Consider the following 19371-nt stretch of genomic DNA (forward strand, 5'->3'; position numbering starts at 1 on the left):
AGTGAGACACTCACTCCACACCTCCCCTCACACACTGTGACACTCACCCCACACCTCCCCTCACACAGTGTGACACTCACCCCACACCTCCCCTCACACAGTGTGGCACTCACTCCACATCACCCCTCACACAGTGTGACACTCACCCCACACCTCCCCTCACACAGTGTGGCACTCACTCCAAACCTCCCCTCACACAGTGTGGGACTCACTCCACACCTCCCCTCACACAGTGTGGCACTCACTCCACATCACCCCTCACACAGTGTGACACTCACCCCACACCTCCCCTCACACAGTGTGGCACTCACTCCAAACCTCCCCTCACACAGTGTGGGACTCACTCCACACCTCCCCTCACACAGTGTGACACTCACCCCACACCTCCCCTCACACAGTGAGACACTCACTCCACACCTCCCCTCACACAGTGTGACACTCACCCCACACCTCCCCTCACACAGTGTGACACTCACCCCACACCTCCCCTCACACAGTGTGGCACTCACTCCACATCACCCCTCACACAGTGTGACACTCACCCCACACCTCCCCTCACACAGTGTGGCACTCACTCCAAACCTCCCCTCACACAGTGTGGGACTCACTCCACACCTCCCCTCACACAGTGTGGCACTCACTCCACATCACCCCTCACACAGTGTGACACTCACCCCACACCTCCCCTCACACAGTGTGGCACTCACTCCACACCTCCCCTCACACAGTGTGGCACTCACTCCACACCTCCCCTCACACAGTGTGACACTCACCCCTCACCTCCCCTCACACAGTGTGGCACTCACTCCAAACCTCCTCTCACACAGTGTGGCACTCACTCCACACCTCCCCTCACACAGTGTGGCACTCACTCCACACCTCCGCTCACACAGTGTGACACTCACTCCAAACCTCCTCTCACACAGTGTGACACTCACTCCACACCTCCCCTCACACAGTGTGGCACTCACTCCACACCTCCCCTCACACAGTGTGGGACTCACTCCACACTTCCCCTCACACAGTGTGGCACTCACTCCACACCTCCCCTCACACAGTGTGGGACTCACTCCACACCTCCCCTCACACAGTGTGACACTCACTCCACACCTCCCCCAGTATGACACTCACTCCACACCACCCCTCACACAGTGTGGGACTCACTCCACACCTCCCCTCGCACAGTGTGGCACTCACTCCACAACTCCCCTCACACAGTGTGACACTCACCCCACACCTCCCCTCACACAGTGTGGGACTCACTCCACATCACCCCTCACTCAGTGTGGCACTCACTCCACAACTCCCCTCACACAGTGTGGCACTCACTCCACAACTCCCCTCACACAGTGTGACACTCACTCCACACCTCCCCCAGTGTGACACTCACTCCACACCACCCCTCACACAGTGTGGGACTCACTCCACACCTCCCCTCGCACAGTGTGACACTCACCCCACACCTCCCCTCACACAGTGTGACACTCACTCCACACCTCCCCTCACACAGTGTGACACACACTGCACACCTCCCCCAGTGTGACACTCACTCCACACCACCCCTCACACAGTGTGGGACTCACTCCACACCTCCCCTCGCACAGTGTGGGACTCACTCCACACTTCCCCTCACACAGTGTGACACTCACTCCACACCAGCCCTCACACAGTGTGACACTCACTCCACACCTCCTCTCACACAGTGTGGCGTTCAGTCCACACCTCCCCTCACACAGTGTGGCACTCACTCCACACCTCCCCTTACAAAGTGTGACATTCACTCCACACCTCCTCTCACACAATGTGACACTCACTCCACACCTCCCCTCACACAGTGTGGCACTCACTCCACACCTCCCCTTACAAAGTGTGACACTCACTCCACACCTCCTCTCACACAATGTGACACTCACTCCACACCTCCCCTCACACAGTGTGGCACTCACTCCACATCACCCCTCACACAGTGTGACACTCACCCCACACCTCCCCTCACACAGTGTGGCACTCACTCCAAACCTCCTCTCACACAGTGTGGCACTCACTCCACACCTCCCCTCACACAGTGTGGCAATCACTCCACACCTCCCCTCACACAGTGTGACACTCACCCCACACCTCCCCTCACACAGTGTGGCACTCACTCCAAACCTCCTCTCACACAGTGTGGCACTCACTCCACACCTCCCCTCACACAGTGTGGCACTCACTCCACACCTCCCCTCACACAGTGTGACACTCACTCCAAACCTCCTCTCACACAGTGTGACACTCACTCCACACCTCCCCTCACACAGTGTGGCACTCACTCCACACCTCCCCTCACACAGTGTGGGACTCACTCCACACTTCCCCTCACACAGTGTGGCACTCACTCCACACCTCCCCTCACACAGTGTGGGACTCACTCCACACCTCCCCTCACACAGTGTGACACTCACTCCACACCTCCCCCAGTATGACACTCACTCCACACCACCCCTCACACAGTGTGGGACTCACTCCACACCTCCCCTCGCACAGTGTGGCACTCACTCCACAACTCCCCTCACACAGTGTGACACTCACTCCACACCTCCTCTCACACAGTGTGGCGTTCACTCCACACCTCCCCTCACACAGTGTGGCACTCACTCCACACCTCCCCTTACAAAGTGTGACACTCACTCCACACCTCCTCTCACACAATGTGACACTCACTCCACACCTCCCCTCACACAGTGTGGCGTTCACTCCACACCTCCCCTCACACAGTGTGGCACTCACTCCACACCTCCCCTTACAAAGTGTGACACTCACTCCACACCTCCTATCACACAATGTGACACTCACTCCACACCTCCTCTCACACAGTGTGACACTCACTCCACATCACCCCTCACTCAGTGTGGCACTCACTCCACACCTCTCCTCACACAGTGTGGGACTCACTCCTCACCTCCCCTCACACAGTGTGGGACTCACTCCACACTTCCCCTCACACAGTGTGACACTCACTCTACACCTCCCCTCACACAGTGTGGCGTTCACTCCACATCTCCCCTCACACAGTGTGGCGTTCACTCCACATCTCCCCTCACACAGTGCGACACTCACTCCACACCTACCTCTCACACAGTGTGGCACTCACCCCACACCTCCCCTCACACAGTGTGGCACACACTCCACACCTCCCCTCACACAGTGTTGCACTCACTCCACACCTCCCCTCACACGGTGTGGCACTCACTCCAGACCTCCCCTCACACAGTGTGGCACTCACTCCAAACCTCCCCTCGCACAGTGTGGCACACACTCCACACCTCCACTCACACAGTGTGGCACTCACTCCACACCTCCACTCACACAGTGTGGTACTCACTCCACACCTCCCCTCACACAGTGTGGCACTCACTCCACACCTCCCCTCAAACAGTGTGACACTCACTCCACACCTCCACTCACACAGTGTGGTACTCACTCCACACCTCCCCTCACACAGTGTGGTACTCACTCCACACCTCCCCTCACACAGTGTGGCACTCACTCCACACCTCCCCTCAAACAGAGTGGCACTCACTCCACACCTCCCCTCACACGGTGTGGCACTCACTCCACACCTCCCCTCAAACAGAGTGGCACTCACTCCACACCTCCACTCACACAGTGAGGTACTCACTCCACACCTCCCCTCACACAGTGTGGCACTCACTCCACACCTCCCCTCAAACAGAGTGGCACTCACTCCACACCTCCACTCACACAGTGTGGTACTCACTCCACACCACCCCTCAGACAGTGTGACACTCACTCCACACCTCCCCTCACACAGTGTGGCACTCACTCCACACCTCCCCTCACACAGTGAGACACTCACTCCATACCTCCCCTCACACAGTGAGACACTCACTCCACACCCCCCCTCACACAGTGTGGGACACTCCACACCTCCCCTCACACAGTGTGACACTCAATCCATACCCCCCCCTCACACGGTGTGGCACTCACTCCACACCTCCCCTCAGACAGTGTGACACTCACTCCACACCTCCCCTCAGACAGTGTGACACTCACTCCACACCTCCCCTCACACAGTGTGGCACTCACTCCAGACCTCCCCTCACACAGTGTGGCACTCACTCCACACCTCCCCTCAAACAGAGTGGCACTCACTCCACACCTCCACTCACACAGTGTGACACTCACTCCACACCTCCCCTCACACAGTGTGGCACTCACCCCACACCTCCCCTCACACGGTGTGGCACACACTCCACACCTCCCCTCACACGGTGTGACACTCACTCCACACCTCCCCTCACACAGTGTGACACTCACTCCACACCTCCCCTCATACAGTGTGACACTCACTCCACACCTCCCCTCGCACGGTGTGGCACTCACTCCACACCTCCCCTCACACAGTGTGGCACTCACTCCACACCTCCCCTCACACAGTGTGGCACTCACTCCACACCTCCTCTCACACAGTGTGACACTCACTCCACACCTCCCCTCACACAGTGTGGCACTCACTCCACACCTCCCCTCACACAGTGTGACACTCACTCCACACCTCCCCTCACACAGTGTGGCACTCACTCCACACCTCCCCTCACACAGTGTGGCACTCACTCCACACCTCCCCTCACACAGTGTGGGACTCACTCCACACCTCCCCTCACACAGTGTGGCACTCACTCCACACCTCCCCTCACACAGTGAGACACTCAATCCATACCCCCCCTCACACAGTGTGGGACACTCCACACCTCCTCTCACACAGTGTGACACTCACTCCACACCTCCTCTCACACAATGTGACACTCACTCCACACCTCCCCTCACACAGTGTGGCACTCACTCCACATCTCCGCTCACACAGTGTGGCACTCACCCCACACCTCCTCTCACACAGTGTGGCACTCACTCCACACCTCCCCTCACACAGTGAGACACTCACTCCATACCTCCCCTCACACAGTGAGACACTCACTCCATACCCCCCCTCACACAGTGTGGGACACTCCACACCTCCCCTCACACAGTGAGACACTCAATCCATACCCCCCCCCTCACACAGTGTGGGACACTCCACACCTCCTCTCACACAGTGTGGCACTCACTCCACACCTCCACTCACACAGTGTGACACTCACTCCACACCTCCCCTCACACAGTGAGACACTCACTCCATACCCCCCCTCACACAGTGTGGGACACTCCACACCTCCCCTCACACAGTGTGACACTCACTCCACACCACCCCTCAGACAGTGTGGCACTCACTCCACACCTCCCCTCACACAGTGTGGGACTCACTCCACACCAACCCTCACACAGTCTGACACTCAGTCCACACCAACCCTCACACCGTGCTGTGATCTCTCTTCACCTCCCCTCACACACCATGGTGCTCCCTCCTCACAGTCCCTCTCACACCATGATCCACTCACCTTACAGTCCGCTCACACAACACTGTGCTTCGTCCTCCCCACCCTTTCCTCAACGTGGTGCACCCTCTTCACCACAACCCCCATTGTACTACCCCCTCAACAGTTCCCCCATCACATGCAGCATTCAGTGAGTGATTCTGTCTTCTCACTGCACACCCTGTGCTTCCCACCCCTGAATAGAAGCAATGTGATTTTATTTGTCTGAGTTAACGAGTCTCTAGTTTCTGCTAATATGAATGAACATGATGAGAATGTAGTTGGTATCCCGGGTCTGTGGGACCCAGTGCTTTGTGGGATCCTGCTCTGTCGTTGGTTGCAAATTTCCCTATATCATTGGCCTTCTTACCAAGAACCAGTAGGCTCTCTACACCCCCCACCCCGAACCCCCTGCCCACTAGCACTCTGACCCCTCAGGCTGGCCCGATTGATTGGAAGTGCAGCTCTGAGTATATGACCGTCTCCCCACTGCGAGCAGGGCCCCCACCACCGTGCAGGTCCCGCAGGTTGGCGTACACTGGGTTACACGCCTCCCCCTCTCCAACGGACGTTCCTGGTGAAACTTCCAGTGGGATCTGGCTCGTCCTCTGTCTCTCCGTGTCCTGGGGCAGAAATAAAAGCAAATCTCAATTCTTCATCAAACAGCATTGAACTGCTCACTCCCCATCACGAAACTAATTCCACAACATCTGGATTTACTTCCAAGGACTCTACAACTCAGGCTCTCAATATTTATTACTTATTTGTGTATTGTTACTTTTAATTTTGTATTTGCAGAGTGTTATCTTTTGCTCATTATCTGTTTGCATCAATGATGTGTGGAGATTTAATTGCTTCTGTTTTGTTTTTTAGTTTTTATTATGAATGCCCGTAAGAAAATAATTCTCAGGATAGAATGTGGTGACATGTATGCACTTTGATAATAAATCTACTTTAAACTTTGAACACTGAGGACAAAGATATTAAAATGCTATGAACACTGGCTAGTGAATAACAGGTTGGAACCCTGCTGTGGGCACAGTCCTCTTGTTCTTTCCCCTCCCCTCCCTCATTTCTTCTCAGTTACTCTCTCCTCCCAATTCCCTGCAAGTCTCTCAACTTTGTCTATTTACTTCATTTACTCTCTTGTTCCTCCTTTTACTCTCTTTCCACCTCTGCCTCCCTATCTCCCTCCTTTCCACTCCCTCCATCTCTCTTTCACACTCCCTCACTTTTGCTCCTTCCCTCCCTCTCATTCATTCATCCATGCTCCTAAACCCCAGACCATGGTAATCTGTGAGCAATCCCCCCTCAATGTCCTTCCCGCAGCGCTGTGCTCCCGGTGTCCTGCCCTTTACTGGACTGAGCTCTGACTTGTACCTGAGGTGCAGTCAAGTGTGCAGTGGAGCTGACGGTCGTGTCCAGGATCTCCAAGGCCTTCTCCTTGGTCCGTGCATCCCGTCTGGAACAGCAGAAGGTTGGACTAGAGTTACAGAACATTAGTGTCAGCCAAATTGACACCCCAATCTCACCTCACTGTGACATCCAGACCATTTGATACCCTCAGCACCAATCTGTCCCACCTCCTCCTTCCCTTCTCCCCTCTTTCCCCACCCACTCTCTTCCCTTCTCCCAACCCTCCTCCTCCCCACTTCCACCTTCCCATCACCTCAATTAACTCTACTCCACTCAGAAAGAGAGAGAAATATCTGAAAGTTTAATAGTTTCCTTCTTCGTTTGGACGCCTCACCTGTGGTGCTGACAACCGACCACTGATCAAGGTGTGACCACCCAAGTGCTGTGTGACCACGGGATGACAAGGACCAGACTGGAAGGCAGGGAATTCCCAGTCTCCCTCATTGTGCTTTTGGATCTGGAGCTCTCTTTGTTTACGTTGGTTTATTTTATGATGTAAGTTATGTATAACATACAGATGCCGTGTACGTCCTCCCTGTGACCACATGGATTCCTACGGGTGCTCTAGTTTCCTCCTACATTCTAAAGATGTACCAGTTAGTAGCTCAATTGGTCTTTGTAAATTGTCCTGTGATCGGCTCAGGTTTGGGATTGAAGGGCCTCTTCCGTGCTGTGTCTCTAAATAAATTATTTTGTCATGTCTGTAGTATACAGTGCTGCTGCTAATTGCCATAACATATACAGTGCCTATAAAAATTATTCACCCCCTCTTGGATGTTTTCATGTTTTCTTGTTTTACAACATTGAATCACAATGGATTCAATTTGCCTTTTTGACTGAGTAACAGAAAAGGACTCTTTCATGTCAAGATTGAAAACAGATCTCTACAAAGTGTTCTAAATTAATTACAAATATAAAACACAAAATAATTGATTGCATAAGTATTGACCCTGTATAATGTGATACACCAGATCATGACTGGTCCAGCTTATTGGTTTTCGAAGTCACATAATTAGTTAAGTGGAGATCTGTTTTTGGAGACCTGTGTACAGTCAAGATATTTCAGTTGATTGTAGTATACTGTGTCTCTAAAATGTATTCACACCCCCATCCCATAAGTTTTCATGTTTTATTGTTTTCCAACATTGAATCACATGGATTTAATTTGTTTTTATTGACACTGATCAACACTGTTTTTATTGTCAAGATGAAAACAGATCTCTACAAAATTACAAATATAAAACACAAAATAACTGATTGCATAAATATTCACCCCCCCCCCCACTTTATAATGACCACCAAATTATCACTGCTGCAGCCAATTAGTTTCAGCAGTCACATAATTAGTTAAATGGAAACCTGTGTGCTGTCAGGGTGTTTCAATTGATTGTAGTAAAAATACACCTGTATCTGGAAGGTCCAACTGCTGGTGAGTCAGTATCCTGGCAAAAACTACTCCATGAAGACAAAAGAGCACTCCAGACAACTTTGTGACAAGCTTATTGAAAAGCACAAGATAAAAGAAGATGGATAAAAGAACATTTCCATGTCACTGAATATCCTTTGGAGAACAGTTAAGGTAATCATCCAGAAATGTAAAGGATATGGCAGAGCTGTAAATCTGCCTCAGCAGACCATCCTCAAAAACCTGAGTGACTGTGCAAGAAGGGGACTAGTGAGGAAGGTCACCAAGAGACCTGTGACAACTCAGGAGGAGTTGCAAGCTTCAGTGGCTGAGATGGGAGAGACTGTGCAAACAACAACTGTTGTCCAGGTGCTTCACCAGTCCCAGGTTTATGGGAGAGTGGCAAAGAGAAAGTTACCGTTGAAAATCGCTCACATGAAATCTCAGCTAGCATTGGCCAGAAGGCACGTGGGAGTCTCTGAAGCCAGCTGGAGGAAGGTTCCATGGTAGATTGAACCCAAAGTGAGCTTGGTGGCCATCAGACTAAACGCTATGTTTGACATAACCCCAAAACCACGCATCAGAAACCACCATCCCTACCATGAAGCATGGTGGTGGCTGCAACATGCTGAGGGGATGCTTCACTGCAGCAAGCCCTGCAAGGCTTGTGAAGGTAGAGGGTAAAATAAATGCAGTAAAATACAGGAAAATTCTCCTGTTAACCAGATGTTAACCAGGACCCTTGAGATTGTCAAAGATCCTTCCTATCCGTCTCACAATCTCTTTGACCATCTTTGTCCCCTCCAGCACCCCACCATCAGACAGGAGGAACTGTAGCATTATGAGAAGGACTGTGAGGATGGGAAACAGATTCTTCCCCACCACTGGACCCCCTGACAACACCCAGGTCTCATCACTTATGAAGTGTTGTTAATGCACCTTATGATTAATGTTAATCTTACAAAATATATTTAATTATTTGTTAATTTATTTGGTAATGTTGTTTTATGTATTCTGTGTGTGTTATATGTACTGTTTTGTATGCCCTGGTCCAGGGAATGTTGTTTCATTTCATGGTGTAAATGTATACAATTGAAACGACAATAAAACTGAACTTGAATGTTGATCTGGACTTACTTCGGGATGTACCTGGAGATGAAGAACCCAGCCAGTAGCATACTGAGAATGACACTGCTCGTGAGTAACACAGTGATCCAGACAGCAGAGACCCCACCTGTAACATCAAGCAACATGACAGCTTCAGAATAGTCCACTGTACAAGTCAAACCCTTTCTCATTTATGGACAGGCTACTGCACAGGATCTCAAAAAAGCTGCAGAAAATTCCAAACTCAGCAGCATCATGGGCACTAGCCTCTTCAGTACCGAAATCATCTTCAAAAGTTGAAGCCTCACAAAGACGTTGTTATAGACCTGCACCACTCAGGATATGACTTTTTCTCAATGCTTCCATCAAGGAGGAAGTACATCCTGAAGACACACACTCATGTGTGAGGAAAGCTTTATCCTCACTGGCACTGCCTCATGATTCTTTTCACTTTTTGTTTTGCTCTCTCTTTGCACAACTTATTTAATTCAATTTACTTTCTATAAAAATGTATCATGCCTATAAAAAGTATTCATCCTTTATTGTTTTACAACGCTGATTCACTGTGTATTTAAGTTGGCTTTTTTGACGCTAATCAATAGAAAAAGACTCTTTCATGTCAAAGTGAAAACGGATCTCTGCAAAGAGATATAAAGAAATTGCAAATTCAAAACAAAATATTTGATTGCATATTTGTTCACCCCTCTAGAACAATGGCACACCAAATCATCACTGGTGCAGCCAATTGCTTTTAGAAATCACATAATTAGTTACATGGAGATCTGTTTTTGGAGACCTATGTACAGTCAAGGTGCTTTCATTCATTGTGGTAAAAATACACCTGAACCAGGAATGTCCACCTGCTTGTGAGTCAGGGTGCTGGCAAAAACTACACCATGAAGTCAAAAGAATGCTCCAAGCAACTCCCTGATAGGGTTATTGAAAAGTACAAGTCAGGAGTAGGATACAATAAAATTTCCAAGTCACTGACTATCCCTTGGAGAAGAGTTAAATCAGTCACCGAGAAATGGAAAGAATATTGCACAGCTGTACATCTGCCCGGAGCAGGCTGTCTTCAAAAAGTGAGTAACCACGAAAGAAGAAGACTAGTGAGGGAGGCCACCAAGATACCGATGACAACTCTGGAGGAGTTACAAGCTTCAGTGGCTGAGATAGGAGAGATTGTGCATACAACAACTGTTGCCCGGGTACTTCACCAGTTTCAGCGTATGGGAGAGTGGCAAACAAAAGGACACTGTTGAAAAGAAACCCACATGAAATCACAGCTAGAGTTTGCTGAAAGGCAGGTGGGAGACTCTGAAGTCAGGTAGAAGAAGGTTCTATCGTCTGATGAAACCAAAATTGAACATTTTGGCCATCAGAGTCAACGCTATGTTTGGTGTAAACCAAACACTGCACGTCATGAGTACGCACCATCCCCACGATGAAACGTGACAGTGACTGCATCACGCTGTGGGGATGCTTCACTGCAGCAGGCCCTGGTAGGCTTGGAAGGCAGAGGGTAAAATGAATTCAGCAAAGTACAGGGGAATCCAGTTGGAAAACCTGATGCAGTCTGCTAGAGAACTGGGAATGGGAAAAAAAGTTTCTTTTCCAGCAAGACAAAGATTCATGTCCTATTGTGGCAAAATCACAGTACGGACCTCAATCTAATTGAGAATTTATGGCTGGACTGGAAAAAGGCAGTACAATTGCGATCCCTATGAAGTCTGACAGAGCAAGAGCAGTTTTGTAAAGAAGAACAGGGGGAAATTGCAGTGTTCAGATGTGCAGAGCTGAAAGAGACCGATACACACAGACTCAAGACTGTAATTGCTGCCAAAGGTGCATCTATTAAATACTGAGTTAAAGGGGGTGAATACTTATGCAATCAGTTATTTTGTGTTTTATATTTGTAACTAGTATATATGACTTTTCAGAGATCCATTTTCACTTTGACACATAAGTATTTTTCTGTTGGTTCGTGTCAAAAAAGCCAAATTAATTCCACTGTGATTCAATATTGTAAAATAATAAAACATAAAAACTTTTTTGGGGGGGTGGGGAAGAATACTTTTTATAGGCGCTGTATTTAGTTCTCTTTGTAATTTATAGATATTGTACTGTACATTGCCATGTAGTCTTGCTGCAGAACAACATATTAGACATCATGTGCCGCTGATATTGGACCTGATTCTGCTTCTGATTCTAATGTAATAACCAGGACATTCGGCTTTTCATTGCCAACGCGTTGTGGGAGAGAGAGATCCATGTGTTTATTCTCACTTTTACTTGGGCTTTGTCCTTTGCACATTGAGAGAAAAACCTAAATTCTTGGATAAAGGTAGTGGGGTCTTAAAGGAGAGTGGAGAGGGTGATTCCCATTTCACCATCTCAATGTGTTCCTCAGCTTGTGATCTGGTCCCAAGGGAAGCAGGGCAGCAGTCTGTACACAGCAAGATCCCATGACTAGCAACGTAACAATGACCATTAGTCATTTGTCAACCTCACCTGTCATCCACTGGGAAACTGCGAACATGACCTCTCCATGTTGGTTTCGGACAGTACAGAAGGCGGTCACATCCTCCTCTCCCTCGCCCACACCCATCGTCAGCGAGCTAGTCACCAGCTGCCCGTCTGCCACCTGCCACGTCTGGAAACGACCGTGCGTCTGGTTCCCGCTGAGGTTGGCGAGGGGGAAGTGCCAGGTGAGCTCTCCGGGTGGGTTTGATCTGGCCGCACACACACATGTGATGACATCGGGGGTCCGAGTGCATCCTGAGTCCCGAGAAATCTCAGGCTTATCTGGGAAGAAACAGGCAGGAGGTGTTGGTAGCACTGATATATTGTAATGGTCCAGTGCTATTCTGCAGCATCAGCTGTCCTCTGTTAGACCCCCCTTTCCATTCTCTGTAAACTGAGCCTGTCTCCATTTTGATGCGTTGGATCCCCCTCCTCCACATTCAGAGATGCTCTTCTGCATATCACTGCTGTAACGTGTGATTGTTTGAGTTACTGTCGCCTTCCTGTCACATTGAACCAGTCTGGCTTTTCTCCTCTGACCTTTCCCATTAACAAAGTGTTTTTGCCCACATAACTGCCACTCACTGGGTTTTATTGTGTTTGTTTTTCACACCATCCTCTGTAAACTCTAAAGACTATTGTGTGTGAAAACTCCACACGATCAGCAGTTTCTGCAAACATCAGGCTCTTGAACAGAAGTGGATAGTTATACCCATTTAAGTACTCTGTATATCGCTATTTCATGCTCGTTATTTATGAAGATTGATTTATATCTGCATTTGCCCGGTTTGTTTACAGTTAACAGTTCCTGATCTTTACAATTTACAGTTACGGTTCTACAGATTTCCTAAGTCTGCCTGCAGAGAAAGAATCTCAGGGTTGTATGTGGTGACGTGTATGTACTCTGATAATAAATCTTACTTTGAACTTTGTACTCAAGTCACCCTGTCTGGCACCAATGATCACTCCATGGTTAAAGTCACTTAGATCATATTCCCTCCCCATTCCAATATTTGGTCTGACAAACAACAGAATCTCTTAACCATGTCTGCATGCTTTTATGCATTGAGTTGCTGCCACATGATTCGTTGATTAAATATTTGCATAAACGAGCAGGTGTACAGGTATTTAATAGTGTGGCCACTGAGTGTGTATTGTGTATCGAAGGATAAGTAGTCCACTGACTTTGCATTTGTACTTAGAGATGTAGCAATGCATCCTTCATATTCACCCAAAAATTGTTCACGTTGTTGGGAGAAGTGATTGAGAGATTTTGTGGGGCATCTAATAAAGACAAATAAAGAGTTAAGCATGAGAACACATGTTGTAGAACAAGATTCCATGTGTCAATCACCTGAATGATTTCTGCAGTCAATTCCATTCCACCTTTGCAATGTGTTCCAATGTACACAGAATGTGGAAAAGTGCAGCTCAGGAACATCCCCTGTGGCTCATGATGCTATGGTGAGCTAATTATTCTAGAAACCAAATCCTTAAATAAGCTAACCTATTTTGCCTACAACATGTCCCTATCCCTCCATTCCCTGCACATTCATATGCCCATCTTAGTGCCTTTGAAACACCTCAACCTTCACCACCACCCTGACAGAACATTACAGACTCTCTCGGCTCGCTGTATGAAAAGCAAACTCGCCCCACAAATCCTTTTTGCATGTACGCCTTCTCGCCTCATGCATGGCCTCCAATATTGAACATCACAACCCCGGGTAAAAGATACGGTCTGTCTATACTTGCTCTGAAATCTCTCTCAGTGTCTGGAGAAAACAATTTGTATGTCCAACCTTTCCTTATCACACCTGCGCTGTCATCCGGACAGCATCCTCTTCTTCACCCTCTCCAAAGCCTCTCCACCCTTCCGATAATGTGGTGAACAGAACTGAATGCAATAGTTCACATGGGGTCTAACCGAAACTTTATTCACCTTTAACATAACTTCTCAACTCCAGAACTTATAAAGGCAAACATGCCTTACACCTTCTTTCCCAGCCTATCAAACTGTTGGGAGCTATGAACTCAGATCCCCACATTCCTCTGATCAGCAACATTGTTAAGGGTTCTGCCATTGATTGTTCCTGTCACTTTACACCTGATCTTCCAAACTGCAACACCTCACACTTACTTCAATTAATCTCCATCTGCCACTTCTCTGCCCCGACCTGCAACTGATCTCTATCCTGCCTAATCTTTTGGCAACCTTATTCACTGTCCACAACAACACCAGTTTAGGAAATGGTAAATTAAACGGACCCACAAGCCAGGATGCCCGCAAGAAGAAGGAACTTTCTCCATCCTCACAACTTCTCCAATCTGTCGAAAGCTTCAGAACAACAACTCACCATAAACTCAGCATGGCGATGTGGGTACCGGAGATATAGGTGGGGTGAGGAAGGTTGGGTTTGTGGGATATCAAGGTCAGTTCTTGCCTTGAGCCTCATCAGGCAGCTCAATTTTCCATTTCCGCAGCATAAGTTTCCTCAAACAAACACAGACGGATTGAACGTGCAAGGAGCCGGCCGGATTCACACTCGGGACCAGTTGCTGATGCCGCTACAGCGACGTCCCGCTCAGTAGGTTAATGCTTATTGTAAATTTTCCTGTGATTAGGCTAGGATTAAACTGGGGAACTGTGGGGCAGTGTGGCTCAAAGGCCTGGAGGGGGCTTTTCAGTACTGTATCTCAATAAACAAATAAATAGATTTGGAGGGAACTGTTGGCCTAAGACCACACACTCACATTCCACAGTGAGGGCTATTTCCCTCTCCAAACACCAGCCACAGCTTGTTGCTGGAACCTGTTGTGTTCAGTGTGACCCCGAGATGTCTCCACCTCAGGTTTGATGCTGGGAAACTCTGGACACAGCAGAGGATCAATGTAGGAATCCCTTCCTTCATGTTCACCCAGGAATTGTTCAGCCTGTTGGTAGAAGTGACTGAGAAATTCTGTGGGGCATCTGAGGACAAACCAATGGTTAACAGTGGAACAGTTTTGAGGCAACAGAAGATCATAAATCAGTTTTGAAAGTGAGCTGGGCCTGTTGGGACATGTCTGCGGAGCAAGAGATCACAGAGTGAGTTGGAGACAGTTCCTTGCGGAGTGTTTGATGCTCTGGGCCAACTCACTGGAATTTACAAGCATGAGGTGGTATCTCATTGAAACATATCGAACATTGAAAGCCTTTACTGGGACGATGTGGAGATAATGTTTCCTATAGTGTGTATGTCGAGGGCCAGAGGGAACAGCCTCTGAACAGACAGGTGTCCATATAGAATGAAGATGAGGAGGCATTTCTTTAGCCAGAGGGTGGTGAATCTGTGTAATTCATTACCACAGACGGTTGTGGAGGGTGTCATTGAGTATATTTCATAGCTTCTTGCTTAGGGTGTCAAATATTATGGAGAAGACCAGAGAATGGGGTTGAGGGGAATAACAAATCAGCCATGATGGAATTTGTGTAGCAGTGTCGATGGGACGAGTGTTAAGTATAACATATTAAGTGTCAGCAGTTCAACCTTCCAGATCAAACGACTGAGCTGTTGCATTACACCAACCGAAGTAGAGGGGGCCGGATAATTGAATTCTGCCATTCTGCTACAGCCTGAGGGTTCCTGGAGCTGCTTCATTTGTGTTTTCTCACCCCTGCTATTTACTATGGAATGGCCCGCATTGAACATAAACCCACAGTCAGGAGATGACGGTGTCACTTGGTTTGAGGAGTATATATTATATTATAACCAAGTTCTGTTCTGTTCAGCTGATTCATGTTTGGACTCTGGGACATTTCTGTTGAGTTTGTAGATATTTTGGGTAAATAAAACCCCTATTTTTTTCACCTTTACCTACTCTGTCAGTTTTATGCTTACCCTGGTCCTTCACAGATGTGGCAGCGGTGGGGTCAGCGGTAGAAGGTGCATGAAGGGTGCTTTGAATTTTTTTCCAACATGAAGAAAGCAATAGGAGGAGGGAAAACACCGGCCGATCGAGAGCAGCAGCTGGAGTTGGGGAGCAGTCTGAGGCTGAAGTGGAAGGTGGGGCCGGGTCCTCAGAAATAGAGGAGCCCCGGGAGCCCACTATTATCGACCTGGCCAATATTCTTTGCACGTATATGGGGCAGCAGCAGGTATGAGATGCCCAGTTGGTGAGGCCAAGAGCAGCGATTTAAATACTGCAGCCCCAGTTCAATCTGCTCCAGTCAGAGGTGCAGGCCCGCACCCCTACAACATTTGATCAACCTTCTGGTAAGACAGATACTGTGGGGGCAGATGTTGTGGGTTCAGACACAGGCCCCCCTCCTGCCCAGGTAAACTTTGGGGTCTCCCATCAGGATGGCTCTACAGCAATACACTTGAGATCTACTCAGGAGCCAAAGCTTCAGCAGCTGACTGATCCTGATGATATTGAACATTTTCTTGTCACTTTTGAGAGAATAGCAACAGCGTGCAGATGGCCAATTGGAGATTGGGCCTTTAGGCTCATTCCATTATTGACAGGCAAAGCTAGGAATGCCTATGCTCATATTGACATTGATGATGCTGCAGACTATGAGGAAGTTAGAAGGGCTATTACAAAAAAATGATATAGATCCAGAAACCTACAGACAGAGATATCGCAGCCTTGAGATTGAACCAGATGAAGGCCCAAACTAAGTATATGTCAGGTTAAAGAAGCTTTATGGGAAATGGGTTCACCTGAAGAGGAAGACGGTGAATGGAATTGGAGAATTTATTGTCCTGGAACAATATCTGAGAATGCTTTCCCCTGAGCTACAGGTCTGGATTAAGGAGCACAACCCTGCAACGGCCGTAGAAGCAGCTGGCCTAGCTGATGTGTTTGTTGCTGCCAGATGGAAGAAGCAGCCGTGGAGCTTCACTGCCTGGAAGTTAACTGAGGATCACAAAGTGCCAGGTGTCTCCCAGTCAGTACAAAGGGTGGATTCAGCCAGGGATAGGTCTCCTGTAAAGGAGAAATCTACAGAGGTTAACTCATTTTCTAGATCTTTCAAGAGACTTATTGATTACATGTGTGGTGAAGAGGGACACACTAAATTTGTCTGTCCCAATAATTCTCTGAAACTAATCCAGATGTGCTATGTGCCCAGATGTGACCTGAAGTCAAAGAAAGCACACAACAGTCTCAGAGAGAGATCATGGTGGAGGTGAATGGCTGTGAATTAAAGGCACTTATTGACAGTGGCAGTGACCAGACCCTTGTTCATAGACAGTTCATTCCTCCTCATACTGTGTGTATGACTGAGACTGTGCCCATCTGTTGTGTACATGGAGATGACCAGCTTTATCCCACAGCAGATGTTCATATCAAAGTGCAAGGCCAGAATTATCTCCTGAACGTAGGGGTTGCTGATCATCTCCCCTTTCCGGTGGTGCCAGGTCAGGATTTGCCTGATCCTCTTGATCTTTTGCGTCCAAGTTAGGTCTGTAAAGTTGCACTTACCCGGGCAAAAGCCAAGGACATCAAACCTCTCTACCCAACCTCTCAGTGAACTTCCTTTTTATAATGTTGAAATTGAAACTCAGCCTGGAAGGGACAGTAAAGCTCGTAGCCAGAAAAGACAGGAAAAGTTAAAATACTGAAGTGAATTCATCCATTGAACCTCACCCACCCCAGCTTTTGGGGTTTCAAATACCGATATCCAGACAATGCAACAAAATGATGTTAGTCTAACTCTGCATTTCAAGCAGGTTAAACACATTATGGAAGGGGAAACAATTGAACTGATGAAGGGAAATGGATATTTTAGAGAAAATGGGATATTGTACCGCCAGCAGGGGTCAGCGATGCAGCTAATGGTGCCCATATCTGCTAGAGGAACTGCACTTGAGTTGGGTCACTATTCCCTGGGCAGGCCACCTGGGGAAACACAAAAGTTTTGACTGTATTAAGAAACATTTTCACTGGTCGGGTCTACGTGCTGCTGTGGCCCAGTATTGCAGAAGCTGTCCTCAATGTCATCAAACCTCAGTCAGATTTCCTTCTCAAGTTCCCCTTCGGTCTTTGCCAAGCATTGCCACTCCAGTTGAACGGTTGGGTATGGATGTTGTGGGCCCAGTAGAAAGAAGCAAGTCAGGAAATCTCTTTATGTTAGTAATTACTGACTGTGCTACCAGATATCGAGAAGTTTTTCCACTTAAAACTGTCAAGGCTAAGTCAATTGCTTTTTGTTTGATGCAATTCTTTGCAAGGGTGAGGTTTTCAAAGGAAATTCCTGCTGATCAGGGGACAAACTTCATGTCCAGATTATTGAGGGATGTGTACAAACCAGTGGGGATTAAAGGCATCTGTACTACCCCATATCATCCCCAGACTGATGGGTTGACAGAGGTTCAACCAAACCCTTAAACAGCTGGTCAGAAAGTTCATAAGTGGTACAGGATCTGATTGGGAACGATGGTGACCCTATTTGCTTTTTGCTTACAGGGAAGTACCTCAGGCACCAACCGGTTTTTCACCTTTTGAATTATTGAATGGACGAGGTAAGAGGCCGACTTACTTTACTTAAAACCCACTGGGAAAAGAGTCACAAAATAGCAGAGCCACAGGGTGTTGGAGCCCATGTTGCCCACATGAGGGAGAAATTGGAGAAAATGGCTGCATTGGCTCAGCAGAATGTGATGGAGGCCCAACAGAAGCAAAAAACCTGGTACGACCAAACTGCCTGGGAGCGGAGTTTTTCCACTGGACAGAAAGTTTTGGTAATGCTCCCTAAACAAGGCAGCAAGCCTTTAGCTAAGTGGCAAGGGCCTTATGACATAACACAGAAAGTGGGTCCAACTACATATGAGATAGCAGCTCCTGGCCAGGCACGCCCACAGAGAATTTTGCATATTAACTTACTAAAAGAATGGTTTCCCAGGTCTGACCAAAAAGAGGAGTTGTTGATTAGACGTGTGGAAGAAGAGGACGATGATGAGGAGCATTACCTTCCAGTACCTGCCTCTGCCTTGCCCAATCTCGTCCAACTCACGGCTGACCACCAGACCCACGTCAGTGCCCTCAGTGTCCCAAATATTTTTTAAAGAAATTCCTGGTCATACAAAAGTAACTGAACATAACATTGTGCTTAAAAAGAATGCCGCTGTGAGAAGAAGGAGCTACAGAATCCCGGAGTGCCTCCTGGTGCTCCTGAAAAAGGAGATAGAATTGATGCCGTCCCTGGGCATCACTGAGGTATCAAGAAGTGAGTGGTGTAACCCATTGCCTTGGTTCCAAAGAAAGATGGCGCTATAAGATTCTGTATAGATTTTCATTATCTGAATCCAATCTCTGAATTTAATTCCTATCCATTTCCTCGCATTGATGAACTTATTGACTGGTTAGGCAAATTGAGATTTCTAACCCCCATTGATCTCTGCGAGGGTTACTGGCAGGTGCCATTGACTCTACAGTCCCGTGAGCTGACAGCCTTCCGTACGCCATGGGGTCTGTGTCAGTTCACCGTAATGCCATTTGGACTTCACGGTGCCCCAGCTACGT

The 19371-nt window shown here is 48.3% G+C and overlaps 1 protein-coding gene across 3 annotated transcripts in view; it reads right to left on the reverse strand.

The window, feature by feature from the left end:
• Positions 1–5298: 5298 nt before the first annotated feature.
• Positions 5299–19371, reverse strand: part of LOC132393997 (sialic acid-binding Ig-like lectin 10) — a 29486-nt gene continuing 15413 nt past the window's right edge. The window contains exons 3-6 of one of the 3 annotated variants that reach the window (XM_059969784.1): positions 11851–12144; positions 9382–9466; positions 6792–6873; positions 5299–6034 (exon numbers count right to left, since the gene is read on the reverse strand). In XM_059969784.1, coding sequence (XP_059825767.1) covers positions 5846–6034; positions 6792–6873; positions 9382–9466; positions 11851–12144 — 650 coding nt within the window. In that variant the 3' untranslated portion in view covers positions 5299–5845. Of the gene's footprint in view, positions 6035–6791; positions 6895–9369; positions 9467–11850; positions 12145–19371 lie in introns of all 3 variants that reach the window. The other 2 variants (XM_059969699.1, XM_059969624.1) reach the window with 2 other exon arrangements.

Source organism: Hypanus sabinus, chromosome 1, assembly GCF_030144855.1.
Source record: "Hypanus sabinus isolate sHypSab1 chromosome 1, sHypSab1.hap1, whole genome shotgun sequence".
NCBI classification, from domain to species: domain Eukaryota; kingdom Metazoa; phylum Chordata; class Chondrichthyes; order Myliobatiformes; family Dasyatidae; genus Hypanus; species Hypanus sabinus.